General features: G+C 48.4%; 1 protein-coding gene across 2 annotated transcripts; it reads right to left on the bottom strand.

The window, feature by feature from the left end:
- Window positions 1–3,613: 3,613 nt before the first annotated feature.
- Window positions 3,614–21,465, bottom strand: CXCL12 (C-X-C motif chemokine ligand 12). Of its 2 annotated transcripts, none has more exons than XM_070751888.1 (4): window positions 21,377–21,465; window positions 14,544–14,661; window positions 9,724–9,810; window positions 3,614–6,095 (listed from the first exon to the last, which is right to left on the bottom strand). In XM_070751888.1, exons 1-4 carry the CDS (start codon window positions 21,444–21,446, stop codon window positions 6,080–6,082), a joined length of 291 nt encoding a protein of 96 aa, XP_070607989.1. In that variant the 5' UTR covers window positions 21,447–21,465; the 3' UTR covers window positions 3,614–6,079. The 2 variants fall into 2 exon arrangements, with proteins under 2 accessions (XP_070607989.1, XP_070607988.1); XM_070751887.1 differs by lacking the exon at window positions 3,614–6,095 and adding an exon at window positions 7,425–7,553.
- Window positions 21,466–21,803: the final 338 nt, after the last annotated feature.

The raw sequence follows: 21,803 nt of genomic DNA, 5'->3' as shown, positions 1-21,803 counted from the left end.
AAGACGGACGATCCCTTCTCTCTCTCTGTCTGATGTCCATGCTTGGCCAGACCATCTGCTGGTTGCTGATGAATTCTGGGCTGGGATTCATCTGGAAGCCTTTGCTGCCCCCCCTTCTTCTCCAGGGGGCTCCTTCCTTCTCCCCTTCCCAGGGATTGGATGGAGGGTTTTTTTGCCTCTGTTGCCTTGATCAATAATTAAGTACGCGGTTTATTAAATAAGCGACTTAATAAAATAAAATAAGAAGAAAAGTAATTAAAACAATAGTTTAATTAAAAAGGGGGAAAGCCAAACAGCAAAAGCTAAAATAAAAATGATAAATATGTAAGAATAAGATAAGAATGTGTGTATGAAAATGTTCACATTAGAAAACTTTAAACCAAAATAGGAATTGAGTAGCTTTGCTCTTCTGAGGTTAAAAGAAGCAGATGCGAGACCAGGCCAATTACCGAAGACTTCGCCCTGAAGACCCATCCACGTGTAATGGGTAGCTCAGCTGTTGAAGAACCTTAAGATCAGCTGAGGATCACAACCTTCTTGTCTCTCTCTGTCATCTATCTATCTATCTATCTATCTATCTATCTATCTATCTATCTATCTATCTACCCAAACCCATCTATCTACCTACCTACCTACCTACTTATTTGAGTTGGAAGGGACCTTGTCAGTCATCTACTCCAACCCCCTGCTCAGCCAGGAGACCTTGCACCACCCCAGATGAATAGGCGTCCAATCTCCCCTTGAAAGTCCCAAGTGTTGCAGCATTCACAACCTCCACAGGCAACTTCTGTCCCCCTGGTTGACCGCTCTCACCATCAGAAAGTCCCTCCTTATTTCCAGGTTGAATCTCTCCTTGGTCAGCTTCCATCTGTTGTTCCTAGTCTGGGCTTCTGGTGCTTTGGAGAATAGCCTGCCCCCCAGCCTCCTCTCTGGGGCAGCCCCTCAAGTATTGGAAGACTCACGTGTCTCCCGGACCTCTTCTTTGCTAGACTGACCATGCTCAGTTCTTGCAACCACTCTTTGTATGTTTTAGTCTCCAGTCCCCTGACCATCCTGGTTGCCCTCTTCTGCACCTTCTCTAGAGTTTCAATGTCTTTTTTGTAGTGTGGTGACCACAACCGGATGCAGGACTCCAGGTGTGGTCTAGCTAGGGCTTTATAGAGTGGCATTCTTCTAGCATGCTGGGATGGCTGTGGAGGCCAGAATCCCGGATCTGACTGTTTCCCTGGCGTCCTTGGGAGAACTAGGCTCTCCTGTCTCTGCAACATCTCCCCCTGGGCATGTTTAATTTATATATGGTATGCTTGTGTGTATGTCTGTTAGTATATGGGGTCTTTTTTAAATCTTTAAATATTTTAAATTTGTCAGATTATTTACGATTTGTTCCACGTGTTGTGAGCCGCCCCGAGTCTTCGGAGAGGGGCGGCATACAAATCTAAGTAATAAATAAATAAATAAATAATAAACTTGTGTGGTGGTCAGTTCCTTTTCTGCCTGTCTGCTGCTCTTAGAGAAGAAGACCTGGCTTCTTTGATCTCACTCCCCAAATGTTGTACGTAGGGCACTTGGCAGGTCCTATACCAGTTTCCCCAGCAACAGTCAAACTCCAACCATTCAACATTTATTGCAATGTGACATGTGGATGACCTTAAGGGAGAAGGGAAAGGGGTGCATAAATCAGATAACCACTAGATGGCAGCCAAGGGATTTTTAAAATAAGCTTTCATTCTTTGCTGACTCCTAGTGGCCAATCAATAATACAATTTTAAAATGTTCAGTGAGTAATAGGAAATAGTGTGTTGGGAAAAAAGAAAAACAACATAGTGCACCGAACACTCCCCATGCCAACTGAAAGAGGGTTTTCACCCAATGGTTGATGTTGGAAAGGACTGGAGTTTGGGTTAAGTGACCTTTATGGGCCTCGGAGTGTCACATTAAAACTGTAGAAATAGCAGCATAACACACAACGTCCTTCATGTGTAACAAGAACCTGCTCTGAGGGCAGCAAGACTAAAGCCGCAGGAGCTTGGACAGCTTCAGGATGGGGACTAAACCAGTTGTGTGGATACGATGTAGAGCAGGTGTTGTTTTCCAAACTTGGCAAATTGAAGATGTGTGGAGTTCAGCTCCCAAGATTTCTCATCGACCCATGGCTTCCACCCACATGCCCTAAAGTTGATAAGCTGGGAAAACCCTGGTTTATTTATTTATTTATTACTTAGATTTGTATGCCGCCCCTCTCCGAAGACTCGGGGCGGCTCACAACACGTGGAACAAATCATAAATAATGTGACAAGTTTAAAATATTTAAAGATTTAAAAAAGACCCCATATACTAACAGACATACACACAAACATACCATGTATAAATTAAACATGCCCAGAGGGAGGTGTTTCAGTTCCCCCATGCCTGACGGCAAAGGTGGGTTTTAAGGAGTTTACGGAAGGCAGGAAGAGTAGGGGCAGTTCTAATCTCCGGGGGGAGTTGGTTCCAGAGGGCCGGTGCCGCCACAAAGAAGGCTCTTCCCCTGGGGCCCGCCAACCGACATTGTTTAGTTGACGGGACCCGGAGAAGGCCCACTCTGTGGGACCTAATCGGTCGCTGGGATTCGTGCGGCAGGAGGTGATCTCGGAGATATTCTGGTCCAATGCCATGAAGGGCTTTAAAGGTCATAACCAACACTTTGAATTGTGACCGGAAACTGATCGGCAGCCAATGCAGACTGCGGAGTGATGGTGAAACATGGGCATACCTAGGTAAGCCCATGACGGCTCTCGCAGCTGCATTCTGCACGATCTGAAGTTTCCGAACACTTTTCAAAGGTAGCCCCATGTAGAGAGCATTACAGTAGTTGAACCTCGAGGTGATGAGGGCATGAGTGACTGTGAGCAATGAGTCCCGGTCCAGATAGGGCCGCAACTGGTGCACCAGGCGAACCTGGGCAAACGTCCCCCTCGCCACAGCTGAGAGATATTTTTCCAATGTGAGCTGTGGATCGAGAAGGACGCCCAAGTTGCGGACCCTCTCTGAGGGGGTCAATAATTCTCCCCCCAGGGTAATGGACGGACAGATGGAATTGTCCTTGGGAGGCAAAACCCACAGCCACTCCGTCTTATCCGGGTTGAGCTTGAGTCTGTTGACACCCATCCAGGCCCCAACAGCCTCCAGGCACCGGCACATCACTTCCACCGCTTCGTTGACTGGGCATGGGGTGGAGATGTAAAGCTGGGTATCATCCGCATATTGATGATACCTCACCCCATGTCCTTGGGGTGTACAACATCAGTGCAACACAAGGAAGGAAATTGGGGTCCTCAAGAATGCCCTAAAAAAGGATTTGTCATGGGTCTTGTAGCAAAAACAGAGTAACAGTGGTTAGAGTGCAGCACTGCAGGCTCGTAGTTCAGCAGTTCAAATCTCACCACCGGCTCCAGGTGGACTCAGCCTTCCGTCCTTTCCAGGTGGGTCAAATGAGGACCCAGACGGTTGGGGACAAGAGACTGACTCTCTGTAGAGCGCTTAGAGGGGGCTGCAAAGCCCTAGGAAGCAGTAGATAAATCCAAGTGCTATGGCTGTTGTAGAGTCTGACACAGAGACATAAAGGACGAGAACATTGAAAACTGAATACAAAGTTTATTAAGAAAAATTAACAAGTGCTTACATACTTTGCAAAAATATATATTTACAAAATAGCTTGAAGTAGTTATACATTTTTTTTCTTTTCACAAACAAGAGACTTTTTTCACATTATTTTGGGAAAAACCTGTGGGCCTGCTAACTAGATCATCCGTAGACCGACAGCACAAGTCACTGCTTGCCCTGAAAACAATGCGCCCGTCAAACCCTCGGCGTCCTCCTGGGGACTCCTTCCTGGCTGGTGTGCACCACGGGGGCCGAAATGTGCCCCAGAGGGCTCCGTCTGAGCCTCTTTCTCTCTCTCGCCTCCTTTTTCTCTCTCCTAAGCCCTGGCAGGGCAGGCAGGCTAACTAGTTTCTTACCGAATTTGGAACTGCCGCGTGACCGCAACCGAGGGGCGTCACCAGGAGCCTCTCGAAAGCCTTACACTCCCGGTGGATCCCCCTGACTTTTGGCCAAGCCACAAGGAGGCAAATTTTCTCCTCCTCCAAAGGTCTGCCGAAACCCTCTGGTCTCATGCAGTTCCCACGCCTTTTTAAAAACAGGGCTACTGAGAAGCAAAGATGCCTTTGGAGCCTCCGGAATTTGAACCCCGGCTCTTGTGTGGCCCTCGATCGTTTTTGAAGGTTAACGTTCATTTCCTCTTTAGTAAAAGCGTTACACGAAGAGTAGAAAGGGTTAATGAGACAGGCCCTCCCAATATTGTAGCACAGCCCCCAAAGGCCAAGACACCTGGCCAGCATCTTCCTCTTATTAATAGAATCTCGCCAGACCCAAAGCATGGACAGTGTTTATAACTTTGCCAAGGGTATTAGGAACATAGCATAATGCGCAGAATAATCCTAATTCTACCCAGCAGGGCCAGAAGCATGTGATTGTGGGTGGAATGGATGTGACTAGAAGATTGTGAGTGTGTATGTGATGCCTGCAGACAGTGTTAGATATAATTGAACCCCCCACTAAAGTGTTAGATATAATTGTCCCCCACTAGGTGACAATGATACCCTCCTCCCTCCCAAAGTCTAGGCCACTCTTTCTCCACCTGGTCAACTTAACAACTCCCAGAATCCTCCAGCCAGCCACAAAGTGCAAAGGTCATAAAAGTTGCAAGGCGAAGGAACCCACCCGAGATCTGAATGAATGAAAGATTCTCACTGGACACTTTGTTCTCTACAAAGTTGAATGTGCACAAGAGCAGGTGAAATGGATGGTCAGTCAGTGTTGCTCCCTAAGTGGGCAGCTGGATTCCACAGGAGTTGGATTGACTTGGAGTTCTATTGTCTTGTCCCTTTACTTCTTCCAGCAGTGCATGTACGGAGAAGCTGGTCAAGACAGGCAGCCTGCTACTAGCTGGAGGTTGTCGGTTCAATTGGAACAAGGAAGTGAATACGTTTGCATTCGAGCTGCATTGAAAGGCCACTGAATCCCGACTCTTTTCCCCCAGGGAAAGAATCCCACTCTTCTTGTGTCCTGGGAGGCAATTTGTTCTTGTTCTTTGGGTGATTAAAAGTCAGAGCAAAGATTGGGGGAATGTTTCCTTCTTAAGTGAAGGGAAATGGCTGTGCAGGCAGCTTGTTTTACATTTAACGTAATAAAGGAGTTTGGCTTTCAATAGCTACTTTTTTTTTTACCACCACTAAAAAAAATAAACGCTCTGCTATTTGGACCAGGAACAAACTCCACAGGGTTCACTTGTAAAAGTGTTTATAATAATTCATAGTATCTTAGTAATGGCTACAATATTTTAAAAAAAGCCTTTTAAGCTTGTGATTCATAAAATTTGGTCGCTTATGGCACAGATTAGGGTTCCCTGAGAAGAAATAACAATATCCAACATGTGCTGCTTCTCTCGATTCTGAATGTGGAGACTGGAAACCCTTTCCTGAGTCTCTCACTCTCTGAAGAATTATGTTTTGGCCGCCTGGACGTCTCCCTTGCTGCCTAAAAACCTCCCCTGTGGCTCTTGCACACACACAGAGGGGCCCTTGGCATAACACAGTATTGGCCATCACACACACACACACACACACCCTTTGTGTAATTCTCTCCCTTCCCTCCCTCCATCTCCCCCCACGCAAGGGGTCGCTGCCCGGATTCTGCACCGCAGAAGGGGTTAATAATGCTCTGTTTCATGCGAGATGCGGCTCTCAAAGTTAGTGACACACAAAATAATTTTTCAAAAGAACCCAAGCAGTTCCTGCTACATCAGACAATGTGGGCAAAGACGAGGCGGCTTCTGTGCAAATAGTAAGGAGCTGGGCCCACCGTGGAGCCTCCCACCGCTGAGCCCCGAGCCCCGGAGACTTTCCTCGGCCGGGGATCATCAGTGGGTGGGTGGCAGCGGTGGCTGGAAGAGGGGGCTGCGGACGGAGCCATTTCCAACAGGGTGGGGTGGGTGGGTGCTGCGGAGAAGCCTCCCCAGGCAGCCAGCGCGGCTCCTCGCTTACATCTTGATCCTCCTGCAGGGGAAGAAGAGAGGGAGGGGCCGTCAAGCCAAGACTCCGCGGGAACAACGGAGCGCTCCAAGGGGAGAGGACCACGGCAGGCACATGGAGGGGGCAGTCAATCGGCAGGAAAGCGTCTGGCCATCCCCACTCACAAAATAGGAAGGCATGGCTGCCTAAGGTCCATTCCAATCGTGTCCATAGTACAAAATGACAAATTATGCTTGGGAATAATTTAGGCCAAAGGAGCAGGACACGTGGGCTGCGTTCACACAAGATCCTTAAGTCGGCTAATGAAAGAGCTTGCAGCTATATATATATATATATGTGGTAACAAGCCGATACAGGAGACGAGCCGGTAGTCTAAAGGCTAAGGCCTCTGACTTACAAGGCAGAGGCCCAGGTTCAAATCCCAGTCAAAGGGTATGGCTACCTGATGAAGGCAAATAAGCCTGAAATAGATCTATAGTAGTCTCCCTTCCTTTTCATTGTTAGGCAAAAATATGTTACATGTGTGTGTGTGTTTGATTAGACGCAGCTCTCGGCACAAAGCCAGTCCATTCAGTGAATATTTGGGTCAGTTTGTTTTCCAAGACATGCTGCGATCTCAGAAACCAGTTCCACAAAATGCAATTCCATAGCCATCCTATTATCTCCCAACAATCCAGGTCCTCATTTTACCGACCTGGGAAGAAGGACGGAAAGCTGAGCCAACCTGGAGCCACTCAGGGTCGAACCGCTGGCTGTCGGTAGAGTCAGCCTGCCATCCTGCATTCCACAATTGTCGCTCTCCACAATATACACAATATAACAGGAGAGGAACCCTGGAAAGCTAATTTAATGGCAGCCAAAGAATCCTAACACAACACACCCAAAAGGCACAACTCTCCCTCCGCTCAGGGGCCACAACTATGTCTGTGATTTACATGGATTTTTAACCCCCGGCTGCCCGAGAAGGAAGCCCGTGGCCCTGAGCAGCAAAGCCCCTTTTGCTTTAACCAGCCAAGACCTGTTAAACGTGGTGAAACCTCATCCACCTCTCTGCGATTTGCTTCCTTAAGCGGCTTTGAACAGTGGGACCTCCACTGAAGAACTTTTCTGGATCAAGAACCGGGCGTTCAAGATTTTTTTGCCTCTACTTAAGAACCATTTTTCACTTAAGAACCCGAGCCCGGAAGAATCTCCCAGTGTCCTGCCATTCCCCCTTTAATCCCGGCCATCTCGGTCTTTTCTGGGCTGCCAGAGGAGCCTTTCGGTGGCGCTTAAGGAGGCTTTGGCAGCCCAGAGCGAACGGAGCGTTTCCCTTTCTCTGGGTGTTTGGAGAGGGAATAAACCAGTCCCTCTCTCTCTTTTTTTAAGCCTTAAAGTTTTGGATTTTTTTGATTCCCTCCACCTCACCTTCTTCCTTTGGCAGCAACTGTCCTCCTCCTCTTCTTCCTCCTCCCATCGAAATTCCAAGCTTTTATTTCTTTCCTAATGGGTTTGCACACATTATTTGCTTTTACATTGATTCCTATGGGAAAAATTGCTCCTACTTACAAACTTTTCTACTTAAGAACCTGGTCTCCGAATAAATTAAGTCCTTAAGTAGAGGGACCACTGTATATCACAGCTGACGTCTTTGAATTTTTCCAGGCCCAACTCTCCTCTGACCTTTATTTTGAACTCGGGGCTGTGGAAAAATGGAGGTGAAACTGATACGCCGGCCCTTCTGGGCAGTTAAGGCCGGCGTGGGCCCAGAGACGGACAGCTGGATCACAAGGACAGTTTGGAAGCAGAGAGAGGGGGGGAAACGCAGCTGCAGTGATAACTCTTATCTGGGACTCTAATTCGGTCCTCAAACGTGCAGAAGCCAAGATTCCCACTGGAGCCGCTGCCAACGCCTCTGCCGGACGTCCACTGGGGGTGCTTTGAATTCTTAGATCTATTCTACCCAGAAGGAAGGTCTCCGGTTTTCATTTGAGTCTCACTTTAGTTATTTCATGAATCCATATTATAATTTTATTCCAAATGTTCTTAATTTCAGGGCAAGTCCACCACATGGGGGAGAATCTTCCCTTTTTGTTTCTGCATCTCCAGCACTCAGGGTTTAATTTGGGGTAAATTTTTGCACAAAAAAAATAATCCCACCGTGGGTGTTTTTAAAGGGATTTGGGGGGGGGGGGCTTTAACACCCACCAGAGTCCTGCTGTGCCCCTGTTGCGGTGACAGCTTCACAAAGGGCCCCTGCCACTGATCACACAGTGACCCTCTTGGAAAGGCGTCAGGATTCCCAGAGGTTGGTCAGGCTCTTAGTCGTGTCCAGTCGGACTCCTTAGAGTGACTGGTTCTCTAGCCTTGTCTCTGGCGCTTCCTCTCCCGGAGGCTCCTCGGTAAACCAGGGATCCACTGCCCTGGATCCACTGCCCTGGAGAGGTCGCAAAGGCTCAATCCGGTCCAGTGCCCCAGAGGCCACCCTATTCCAGGCCACCCCTAGGGACTCAGCCGGATGGTAGACAAGGGAGTCTGGTATCTCCCCAAGCCCCCTCTGGAATCTCTCGGGGTCCATTAGACCCCTGGGCCAGAACCACTCCATCAGCTCCGCGGTGCGGCAGTGGGGCCTTCAAGTCTAACCTCAGCAGGAAAGGATCTGACCACCACAAGGGAGAAGCGTCTATAGCCCTAAATTCCAGATCATTTCTCCACTGCCCCGAGAGGAACACTAGGGTCAAGCCACTTTTGTTCGAATGTACAGTACATAATATGTGCAGTACACTGTTGGAACAAGTAGGTGGGCTACATTGGTCTAGTTGTAGATGTTTGCATTACACCTGGCCCCCTGTGGGCGACGCCCCCCTTAAGCAGCCGCGAGAGTTAAACACAGTGAGGGGCTACCCAAATGTTGACTACCCCGCTGTGGGCGTGGCTTATGCATTTTGTTTCAACATCTTTCCGTGCAAACTGGGTGCTGCTCTGGGGTGGGGCTCCAAATGTTGCTAACGGAGCTGCGTCCCTGACCGTTCCTGTAGGAGCCGGTCACTGGTTAAATGGCTGCGATGCAGAGGTGCAACATTGGACAGAGAGAGGAGACAGCCTTATTTGGGACGGGCTCGCAGCGTGGCCTTAAAGCAGAGGGGGGAAATAGACCTGTGGGGGGGGGGGCACGGGGGAACGTCCAGGGGGCTCCTTTCGGCAAGGGCAGCTCTGGGGCAGCTCTTTTGAAGTCGAGCGTCTACAAAGGCCCCAGTATTTCCAGCAAAAACATTCATCTGTACGATTGCTGCCAAGAGACGCCCCTCACTGCGGGCCTGAGGTGCTCGGGGTCAACTTCTTCCTTGAACGGCTCAAAATGTTTAAAAAGCTTGGAAGAAAATATATTTAAGCAGAGCCCGTGGATTACAGAGCTGCCCAAACTGGCTGTGCAAAAGGCCCCCAAAAATCTGGTGCAGGAAATTCACACGTAACTTTACTTGTGTGACTTGTGAGAACTACGGTGGGGGGTGACTGAGGGGGCAACCTTATCCCCTGGTCCCCTTGGGTCTTATCTCTTCAGGCCCGAACCCTGAGAATCTCCCTTGGGGGCAGATGTGGAGGGTGAGGCTGAGGCCTCTTTGCCCACCGCCCGGGGTGGTTGTGTTGGGGGCCCTCAGGGGTTGCGTCTTACTTTTGATAGTATTTCTCCAGGTACTCCTGAATCCACTTCAGCTTGGAGTCCACACAGATCTGCTTACTGCTGTTTTTCAGTCTGGCACTGCCGGAAAATAGAGGAGAGAGAAAACGATGGAACAGAAAATAAAACTCCCGTACAGGAACCAAACCAGAATTTGCTAGTTCAACGTTTGTGACCAGGGACAATGAAGACATCTGCTCCCTATAACTTTACCCAGCGCAAGAAAGTGTTTTATGATTATGGTGAAATTAAAACCATTAAAAACATTGGTGGCTATGACCACAAACTGACACAAAGCAGCCGACTTGAGTGATGGCTGGGCCACCTTCGTACCAAGGTCGCAGTGGCCTGGAGTTAAATGCTTCCAAAGCTTTTGGGTTGCCCTTCAAAAGACGTGCGGTGGTTAAGTTGCCCTGCTTTTATTTTCATTTGGCCAATTTGGAAAACGTTGAATCCCTTCCAATCGCTCTGTGAAAAAACCTCCAACCTACCCAGAGTGAAGAACAATAGCGCATAGTTTTGTGAGTGACGCTTGTAGCGGCTAAGCAGAAAACTCTGGAGAAGGGATCTCAAATAATCATATTTTTTGCAGGTAAATAGAAAGAACAAATTCAATACTCTTTTGTCCTCTCTGACAACAACAATATTCAGCAACTCTGCAATGGGAGAACAACTCGAGGGTCAGCAACTGATAAGGACAATGGGATTCTTATTACTGCCCACCTGAACTCCATTTGTACCTAACCATCTTTAAGATACGAGCATGTCTAGGTGAGTCAAAGAGCTTTTCCCCAGAAAACGCTATTTTTAATTGGAATTTCACCCAGAATCTGCTGTTGCTCAGGAAATACCCCCAAATTCTGAACATAGGTTATTCACGCTACAGACTCAGGGGAGCTTGAAACTGCTTTTTGTGTTACGGTGCCACAATTAATCTGTCTCCCTTAATCTTTTCTATTTAGCAGTCCAAGTTCTCAGGCAGAATTCTATTTATAAATAATATAAGCAGAATACAAATCAGTTTCTAAAACCCATCAGTTGAAAATGTAAATATGAAATGTTTCATTTTCACATATTTTACTCCTTTTTCCCAAGAAAGTCTGCTTTTGCTTCATTTCAACCACATTCAATAACGGAACAGAAAGAAGCTAATTATAAAGCTTCTCTATCAAATCACCCAAGTTTGAAGTACTTAGGACTAATTTTAATTTTTCTTCAAATACACGACTGCACTTATAAATAAACTGGGCCTCTGTTTAGCACAAGGGAAGCATGTAAGGTCCTGCCCCCTCTTCCTGTGGGGGGATTTCACGGGTCTCTTGTTTATATTAAGAGGGATAATTGCAGGAGATTTGAGTTCTTCGGGATTTGGAGGTTTTTAAAAAAAGAAGCGAAACACTTCTGGACTTTGGAACTGGGCAACATTCCTGGCAATGCCCCAGGCAGCCACGGGTGGCTGGACAAATCAGCGGAAGAGGTCCCACTGGAGACGCGGATGGCCGGGCTCAAGGGATCCTACTTTGGGGTCAGCTCATGGGAAGATGGGGGGCTCTAGGGAAGGCCCCCCCCCCCCACAGTGCTGGGAAGGGCGCAAGGAAAGGAGGCCAGCATGGAAGTAAGTGCCCCATGCCCAAATCATGAGAAACAGACTGACTGTGGGCATTGTGCCACTCACAAGTCGTTCATCTGAACAATCACTGTTTGGATGGGGAATCTCTTCTCACAGTCACTCGGGCCCTTGTCACCTCGCAGCTCGACTACTGCAACGGGCTCTGCATGGGGCCACCCTTAAAGGACTTTCGGAGACTACAATTAGTCCAGAATGCAGCCGGGCGAGCGGTTGTGGGTGTAGCCAGATACACACACATAACTCCCAACACGCTGTGGCTACAACAGCTTCCGATCGGTCTCCGGATGCAATTCAAGGCCTTGGTTGACCCCTATAAAGCCCTGCATGGCTCAGGCCAAGACTATTTATGGGACAAGTCTTCTGCCTCAGATGTCCCAGCAACTGATTAGGTTACACAGAGTTGATTGGAAGCTGACCAAGGAGAGATTCAACCTGGAAATAAGGAAGAACTTCCTGACGGTCAGAGCGATCAACCAGTGCAACGGCCTGCCAGCGGAGGTTGTGAACTCCCCAACTCTGGTCACTTTCAAGAGAAGACTGGACTCTCATTTGGGCTGGGGAGCTGTAGGATTTCCTGCTTAAGCAGAGGGGGCTGGACTGGATGACCTGCATGGTCCCACTCAACTCTAATTAATTAAATAAATAAATAACAAACAAACAAACAAACAAACCGATGTCCTTTCAGACCATGTTAGTGCTGGGCGTGGATGTGGCCAGGAGGTGAGTATTTGCAATGGTTCAGTGGCAGGAATCCCCCCCCTCCGTCTTTGCCCGCTACCCTCTGCGCTGCGTCCATCAACAAGCCGTATCCTGTTCCAACCTCTGAGACTTCTGACGTCCCTCTAGACACCACAAATGGTGCCACTTTTCAGGCTCCGGCCTCTTCCACACACGAGCATCATCGGGGGGTTTTAAAAAAATTCCAGAAAACAGGAAAGCTTCTAAACTCCTTGGGAGAAACTTAAAGGCCGTATCCTTCCAGAAAGTTCACTCAAACATCTTTGCAAATTTCCATCCCTCCTGCCATTAAATCTGCCAAACAACATTTACAATTCCCTTCGTAAAAGAAGCCCAAACCCAGAACTTAGCATCTTGGAAGAATTAATCTGCTCAGGGGGAAAAGGGCCTGCTCTGGACAACGTGGTCCAGTTCTGTCCAACCAGTAAACAAAACTTAAAGTACAGTGATGCCTTTCCCAATTAAGAGTCAACGGGAGGCAGGGACTGGGATTTCAGAATCACAATTAGGGTCTCAATTGAATCAGTAGAGAAAGTCCGTTTTCTGAGTATGTAACTTTAAGGGGAATTCTGGGGGTCTACACATCTCAAACGTTGCCACGGTTGCTGCTGCGTCTCCCGGCCCAAACCAAGGCTTCTCAACCACGGCCACCTTTAACGTGGGTGGACTACAACTCCCAGAATTCCCCAGCCAGCTGTAGTCTGCTGCCTGGGGGATTTTGGGAGTTGAAGTCCACGCATCTAAACAAAAAAACCCGGCCTCAACCATCCATCAATTGCAACCTGCTGCTGAACAGATGCGAGAACTTATGGATTTGTTTTCATAGCTGCATCGTTTTTATTTCCCAGGAGACTCGGGATAGTTTACAAAAGGAGAATTATGAAGGAAAAATAAAATCAAAATATCAACAGCAAAATACAGTAAAATAGAAAATAGAGATTTTAAAAAGGGAACAGAAAACAAGTATTGAGAGTTTGTCAGGAAAATGGGGCCGTCAATCACGATCAAGTTCATGACATCAGATTCTGATGGCTGCACTGTAAGATGCCTTAATCAAGTCTATTCCTTGCTCTTTATTTTCCCTTCCCAAAAACTCTGTTTCATATAAAATACATCCAACTGGTATTAGCCAGGATTAATGTGTAAGCTACAGCTGGATGAGAGCAGCATCATTCACTCTCCTTTCCCAGTAGAGAAAAGCAAAGAGGAAAGAGGGAAAGAATGTGACAGATGTCGACCATCCTTGCTCATGAGGCAAAATAAAGCACAAAACTTTCACTGGAGCAGTGACAGCAGTTGAGCAATTATTGGCCATTACACCAAGACCCTGGTAATTTTCCCATGCAGTTTAACTTAATCATCTTCATGAATTAAAGCTAAATTTCTAGACGCCAGAACCGCTTCCGCTAAGGAGCCACAAGAGGGCAGGGGGCCTTTTCGGATCCTTTTTCTCTCTTTACCTTCAGGAAGGTCTCAGTTTGAGTTTCATAAAAACCAAGAGGATTAGGGTTGGTTTTTTAAAGAAGTGGACGGCTAAACTCTCTGCTTCCGCCATTTCAAATACAAAGACAATTTTCCTAGACTTGACACCATTCTCTTTTACAGCCAGATTAAAATCACATTTCCTAAAAACACAGCAACCCAAAATAAAGAAATCATAGCAATAGCAACATTTTTAAAAACATAAACACCACGGGAAAATCAAGAGAGTGACCTGAAATTTCACCATCGCTTGGGGCAGGAGGACAGTTTGCGTATAAAGATCTAGGATGAAAACTGAGCTACTTTTCCACTCAGATACTAGTTTTACACCTTTTTTAAAAAAAAGCTTTATTTATTCATTTTTCATTTTTTAAAAACATCACAGTAATTTTACACAGATCTTATATTGTGTCATTTCTATAATCTACTGTTGTGATTTATATTTACACTCTATTTACATATATTGTTTATATTTACACGTTTCCAATTTTATACGGTTCTTTCACATTATCTTACACTGTTTTTATTTTATTTTCTATCCTATTATACCATTTATTCCAAGTTTCATAATGCTCTGAGTTGTTTAATCCTTTGACCTCCCTGATCAGCCTGTATCCATGTCTGCACATCTAAAGGTTTTGTCCAGGACTGTGTCTTCTGATGGCCCTGCGGTGTTTGTGCCTAACACCTCCTTGCTGCCTGCTATTGTATGGATGATAAAATAATGAATTCTTTGGGGATATTGTGGGTTCCCCCCCCCCAATTCCTAATAAGAAGCCTTCTAGTTTGCATCTTTTGTGGCAGGCTAATGAAACACGGCCCGTGTCTGATCTGGAAATAGAGATAAAGCCCTTTTGTCTGGAGGTGGAGGGAGCTGCTCTCCTGAAGGACAAGGAGTTTCTTCCTTCTCCAGAGCGGCTTCCAAGGGGCGGAGGAGGAGGAGGAGGAGGAGGGAGAGACTTACATGAGCTGAAGGGGGCATCCAGGGACGGTCAAGATCTTCATGTGCTTGATGTGGGATTTGGACACGTGGCTCTCGAAATACCGGCAGGGGCATCGGTAAGTCAGGCTGATGGGTTTCCCTGCAGGGCAAAAAGAAAGGAGAGAGGCCACCTCAGATACACCCAGGCACAAACCTCCCTCCCAGAGCCCCCCCAGAGCCCCTCCAGAGCCCTGGTTTGTGGGGAGACAAAAGTGGGGGGAGAAGCTGGAAGGGGGCATTCGGAGGGGTTCTTTAAAAGGAGCCAGCTAATGGTCGGCAATTAGCCAAGATAAAGGGCGCAGCTGAAAGGCACATGGCCTCCCCAGTGTTATTCCTGCTAAATAATTTGACCCCGGGGCCACACGTAAGGAGGCCGCCAAGAGAAGAAAAGAAATCTCCATGTAACACACACACACCCTCCTCCCCCCCCCCCATGCAGAGATGATCCAAAGAGTTTTGCAAACCACAAATCTCAGGGCAGGTGTGCAGCAGTTACCGCAAACTGGAGGCTGCAGGTACAGAGCAGTTCGGCCTCTGCTGCCAATTAGCTTTAAGGGCAGGTATGAAATGTTTGAAGTCCTCACCCCTCTTTCCCCCTCCCCTCCATCCCAGAAATCTCCATCCAAGATATAAGGCGCTTTCTTTGAAGCAGGAGGAGGCCTCCTTGGGAGCTGCCCCTACAATCCCTGGCAGCGCTTCTTCCTCCCGGCTGGCCGCATGCCTCGTGGCAGGACCAGGAGATAACTGGCTCCCCCACACACACCCCAACCCTCCTTATCGGTCAGAAAAGCTCTGGGCTCGTTTTAAGGTCAAACGGAGAAGGACGGAATTCTTTTGTGATCACCCTGAGCTGCCAGCACCACAAAGGAGCCCAAGGGGGCAGAGAGTCTTGGCAGCCGTGCGGTGTGTAATAAAAAGAGAAACACAGAAGCAACACTGAGCACATGGCAACCCGGAGAGCGAGCAAGAGATTACGGCGGCATTTGCAAGCCCCCCCCCTCCTTATCTACGGGGCAGGCAGCCTGTCTGTTGCTGCCTAAAAGGAGTTGCTACAATGGGAGAAGTAGCCGGTGGCTGCGACCCACAAAAAGAGCCTCACGTGGCACCGTGCACAAAATAACACAAACTGGATTGTTCAGCATCAGGTTGTCTTAAAGAATGGGTCACTTCATGACGGGCTCTACCGGATGGCTGCCCTGGGATATTTAATAAAAGGGGCGCACACTACGTTTATTAAAGAGGTGCCCTATAAAATGCAGAAGAGATTTTGTCCAGGAAGGACATTTTCTGACCAAATTGTTTTTCCAAAGGGGGGAGGGAGGGTTCCAAAAACTTTTTTAACATCCAGATTAACAACTGCTGATCCAGTTCTGCAGAGGAATCACTGAGCCTGTCATCTGCACCTCCATCACTGTCTGGTTCAGTTCTGCAACCCAACAAGACCGACACGGACTTCAGAGCAGAATCAGAACTGCAGAACAAAACAACAGCCCACCTGCCTTCCATTGAGGACCCGTAGACAGCACCAGTCAAAAAGAGGGCAGGGAAAATATTGACTGACCCCTCGCATCCTGGACACAAACTGTTTCAACTCCCACCCTCAAAACGTCACTACAGAGCCCTGCACACCAACACAACTGGACACAAGGACAGTTTTTCCCTGAACACCATCACTCTACTAAACAAATAATCCCCTCAACACTGTCAAACTATTTACTAAGCCTGCACTACTATTACTACTAGTTTTTTCCTCATTATTCCTATCACCCATCTCCTCCCACTTATGACTGGATGACTGGGACTTGTTGCTTGTATCCTTAAGATTTTTATTAATATTGATTGTTTCCTAGTTGCTTATTTGACCCCTATGACAATCACTAAGTGTTGTATCTCATGATTCTTGACAAATGTGTATTTTTCTTTTATGTTCACTGAGAGCATCTGCACCAAAGAAAAATTCATTGTGTGTCCAATCACACTTGGCCAGTAAATAATTCTATTCTATTCTATTCTATTCTATTCTGTTCTGTTCTGTTCCTCTCCTCTAAACTCTCGCCTGAACAAGTGGCATGATGGAGATTAAATTTGTAGGCTGCCCTGAGTCTTCTTGGGAGTGGGCGGCATACAAATCTAAATAGAGAGATTAGAGAGATAGAGAGATAGAAAGGGAGGGGGGGAGTGATGGATGGACGGACGGACAGACAGACAGATCTAAAAGGCCAATGCAATGTTTTGGACTACTAGAAGAGAAGAGCCCTGGGAATCTTCAGGTCTTTGCTCTTTAGAAAGAGAAACGGGGGGGGGGGGGGTCGTCAGAGAAGCAGGCTTGCAAAAGGCCCCTCCCTCTGGGTGTGTGGAGAGCCTGGGTGTGTCTCATTTGCAAATAAAGAGACCAACCTGTTGGAAAAGCCCTATGCACATGGAGGGGAGAGGGGGGGTCTGTTTTGTGGTGAAGGAGGACAAAGTAAAAACAAAAGAGGGTTGGAGAGGAATGATGAGACCCCCCCCATCAGAAACAAACCTTGTGCATCAGCCTGCCGGATTTGCCCCACCCTCGCTGGAGCCAGACCAGGTCTTTTTGGAGTTGTGACCCTTCCCCTTGGGGGGCTATGAAAACCTTCCCCAGCAGCTTCCAACCACCTGCACATTGGACGGGGGTCCTTCTGGTCCCTAATCGGAGCCTGGCGATGGGTCAGAACCTCCTGGAATCCCCTCTGCCTCCTTGGGAACAGGGGCCCTCAGCCAGATGCAACGCCAACACGTCCACATTTGTCCATCTCGGACACACGGACATTATCGTGGGGGGTGGGGGGGTTGGACTCTTTGCTGAGAACAAGGCAGCGAAATCCCTTCTCTCCAAACTCTGAACGGAAACAAGAGCGGACGGGGGGGGCTGGTGCCCCTTGCTTGCAACTGAGACACTTTCGCTCAAGAGCAAAATGCTCCCTTCTCCAAAGCTTGGCCCACTTGACTGATCTGCGGCTCCAGCTTCAAGGTCACCCTGTCCACCTCCGTCCACTTCCAGCAAGGACACCAGGCCCTGGCCAGCCGGGGATGCTCACTGGTTACTCTTCACCTGTAACTGTGAGCCCAGCCAACCTTGCAGGGTTATAAGGGGGGGGGGTAAACAAGAGAGGAGGGAGGGCGAAATATGCTGCCTGGGGCTGCAAGTCAATCATCTTTCTTGGTTCGGAGAGTTTGGATTTCATCTGGAGCTGCGTTTTGCCCCCATTCAAATCATGGCAGGAATCATGGTTTCCTCTTTCAAGGGGTGGGGGAATTCGGGCAATGCAAATGAAGTGTGAAAACAATTCTGCCTTTCCTGTGTTTTATTTTCCCTCCTTTTCCTTCTACACCAACCACAGCCCCCCCCCCCCAAAAAATCCTTATCTCGTCCTGAGCTTTAGCATTTCTTTGACTGCAACCTTGCCAGCCTGCCATGGGTTTAACCCCCTTGAGCTTCTTTGCTAGGACAAATCTATTTGAATAGGTGTTAATTGCGCAAAGCAGGTTTTAAAATTTGAAAGACAGTAAGTGAAAACAGCCAACTCAACATTAAATAAACATTCGGTGTTATAAAGGCATGAATTGGGTAATGCAAGAGGGGTCTGGATGCGAAAGATTCCCACGTGGTGCCCTCTCCCCCTGTGTTGCGCCAAGCCCTCAAGGCCTGCAAGCCACTCTCTCTCTCAGCCCTCTGCACCCCGGCCTTAAGGGGAGCAGCACATGAAATTGGATTCATCTCCAAAACTTTATTTTCCAAACTTTAGAGAATCATTGGTTGTCTGTCCAGGTTGGGGGAAAAGTGTGTTCTCTAATGCAACAACAACAACAACAACAACAATTATTATTATTATTATTATTATTATTATTATTATTATTATTACAACAACAACAATAACAATTATTGTTATTATTATAACAACAACGACAGCAACAAGAAGAGTTGGAAGGGACCTTGGAGGTCTTCTAGTCTAACCCCCTGCAACTTTGAGATATGCAAACCATTTCCAAACCATGGAAGAATGTAGCCTTTCCTGATCCCATGAAGTGGGGCTGCCCTACAGCTGTGCTTCTCTCCACTTTAGCACCATCAAGATCTCTGGACCTCAACTCGCAAGAATCCTGGAGGCAAGAGTCCAGAGATCTTAAAAGTTTGCAAAAACTTGAGAAAAGCTGGGCTTTGGGAGTGCCCAAATTTGTGCAAATCTCCCTTGCACCCTTCCTCACAAGGGCTCCCTCCTTACAGCTCCAAGGGATTCAGAAATTCACTCTCATGCAAAGCCTTTTCCACCAGCAGCATGTCAGGTACCTTCAAGGACAAGTTGAGCTCTTCAGGAAAAAAAAATGGATTAATTACTTCACTTGTAACAAGAAGCAGCCGTGTTGAGTCCTCTTTTCTTCCTGATAGGTTCTTATTCAGCTGTTTTTTCCTAGTGCCTATTTTCCTAATGAAAAGAAAAAGCTACTTTGGAAGGGGAAAAAAATGCCTAGCGAAGCTCACGGCCCCGTTGTTTTCAGGGAAAGTCTAAAATTAGGGATGGCAGGGCCTGCAACTTAATTGTAATTATAGCCTCCGCTGGGTTGGAAATCCTCTGCAATGGGGCCCCTAATTTTGCAGATTACAGAGTTAATCAGACCTTCCCAAGGCAAAGAGGGACGGGAAGAAGAGAGAGAAAGTGCGTAAAATGCTCTATCTGTGCGCAACCTTTTAAAGCAGGTCTGTTGCACGGTGGGTTTCTCCACGGAATGGATATGTGTGCATTTTAATTGGTTCTCTGGTTTTCAGATTTTTAACTTTAATTAATTGGATGTCGGTGTACACTGTCTTTTTATATGTTGTAAGCCATATGAATCCAATCAACAAAATAAATCATGTTTGCAGCATCACAACAGTGGCTGTTTCTCTCTCCGTAGCTTGTAGAAGCCGGAGGTGGAGAATAATTCAGGGAACAGGATGAAAAGTCATTGAGTTTCTCTCTAGAGTCAGAAATTGTGGTTCCGCCGTCAGGTTCAGCAAAAGAGGACATTAAACTCTATTCACTAATATATAAATATTACTAATACATATGTTAGTGTTATACATTGGCCACATATAACATAACCTTGAAAGCGGGAATGGTTTTTAAAGGTTGTTTTATGATGTAAACCATCTGCAGACCGCAGGGGTTTATGCCGCCCCCGGGAATATTATGATGCCTCTGTTTTTCAATTTTGCAGCTTTTTACCCCCAACTTTGTTAGGTGAGAGACAAGTGACCTCTGGCGCAACCCAGAAGTGAGTGTGTTCAGCACAGCCTCTGCAACTGAAAAGTGGAAGCGCACAAAGGAGGTTTAATTAAATCTGCCTTCTATAAAAGTATGGATATAATAAAATCCAGAACCCACCCATCCTCCACATTAATATCAACCCCATTTAATGTCCCCTGCTGACATAGACACTGCTCAAACAGCAAAGGGAACCCTGAAACAACACAATACAACTCTGTGAAATCCAACTGTCCACTTAGGAAGCAAGACTGATGGACAATCCGTGTCACCTGCTTTCAGCACATTCCACTTTGTACAGAACAGAGGATTCAATGAGAATCTTTCCTTCCTTCAGATCTCGGGGGGGGGGGGGTCTTGGAGGGGTCCCTTGGGATTTTTGAGCAGCGTATTTTCTGCTAAACCTCTCAAAAGGTCCCCAGGCTTTTCATAGGTGGAAGCTGCCTCTCAAGCGGTGGTGACCCGTCCGTTTCCTGAGGGCACCGAGGATGCAAACTCCCTGGGAAGTAATATAAGAACGAGGAGGGGGGGGTTGGGAAGGAGCGCGGACACCTTTGAAACAACTTAATCCCGATGTTAAGCCAGACTTGGAACGAGAAATGCAAAGAAATGTTGGGTATCTTGCGTGCAGATGTGAAGAGGTGGCAGAGTTTCAGGGATGAGCCTGAATCTCAGCTGAAAAGCCGAAGCCCCTTTGACGGACGACCCCGGGAGACCCCCACCCCTGGAAGTCGGGAAGCAAGGAGGGGGCAAGAGCGAAAGAACAGAGGGGAGGGGAAGAGAAAGGGAGAGACAGAGGGGTCCTTTGCATCCGAGCCTTGAAGGAGGTGGGTGACTCTCAAGTCCGGATCTTCTGGTCCTCCCAGGAGACCCCACCCACCCACCCGAAAGGGGCCTCCGGGGCTGTCGTGCCCTGTGGCAGAACATTTCGGGCCCGTGTGGATCGGCCTTATAGGCAGACACATCGCGTACAGCCCACCACCCTGAGATGTCGAGGTCCTCTTGGAACAGGATGGAGGAACACCATCTTCAAGCCAGGACCCCAAATGAGGATTCCTTGGAGGGGAGGGGGCAGGCAGAGACCTTCCACACCCCTCCCTCTCTCTCTCTCTCTCTCTCTCTCTGTCCCTTTCTCTCTCACTCATTTTCTCATTCTCCCTCTCTCTCTTTCCCTCCCTCCCTGTTTCTGTGTCATCCTCTTTCGTTCTTTCTTTCTTTCTCTCTCTCTCTCACTCCCTCTCTTTCTGTGTCATCCTTTCTTTCTTTCTTTCTCTCTCTCTCTCTCCTTCTCTCTCCCTCTCCCTCTCTGCCTCTCTCTCTTTCTGTCCTTCCCCGTGCAGCCCTCAGGCTTAGAAGAGGCGAAGGGGGCTGGCGGCGTCTCTGGTCTGGGGCAGAGAGGACTGGATGCGCTTCATTCTGGGACCTCTGTGCCGCCCCGTCCCGCGGGGAGTCTTCAGAGCCCCTTCGCTCCCCCCCCCCCGCCTTCCCTCCGGCGCTTCCCCGCGGGCGTCCCGGGTGCCGGGCGGGTGTCTCCGGGCGCTCACTCACCGCGGCTGCCGTGCGGGCCGGCGAGGAGCAGCACGAGGAGGAGGAGGAGGGCGAGCGGGCGGCGGTCCATGGCTCAGCTCGGCGGCCACTCTGCCCGGCCCGCCGCTCGGCCGCCCTCTATACGGGCTTGGGGGAGAGGGGGGCCTGGGGGCGGGGCAAGGGGAGGGGCCAGGACCCTCCCCTCCCCCTCCCACCGAGCGGGCGGGGAGGGAGCTGAGGAAACCCCCCCCGGCGGAGGAGCCGGACTGGGGCGCCCGCTCAGCCTCCGCCCCCCCCCCCCCCGCGGCTTCTGCTGGAATATTTTTGGGGGGCTCCTTGAATGTCTTGGCCGCCCCCTCCCTCTCGCAGGTCCAGGACTTTTTGGGGAGGGCCCCCCTCCTTCTCCTCCTCCCCGCCCGGAGGGTCCGGTCCCAGGCGGAGGGTCCCT

This window comes from Erythrolamprus reginae, chromosome 4 (assembly GCF_031021105.1).
Source record: "Erythrolamprus reginae isolate rEryReg1 chromosome 4, rEryReg1.hap1, whole genome shotgun sequence".
Classification (NCBI taxonomy): domain Eukaryota; kingdom Metazoa; phylum Chordata; class Lepidosauria; order Squamata; family Dipsadidae; genus Erythrolamprus; species Erythrolamprus reginae.
The sequence above is the reverse complement of the archived record's forward strand: the minus strand, read 5'-3'. Positions and strand labels throughout refer to the sequence as shown.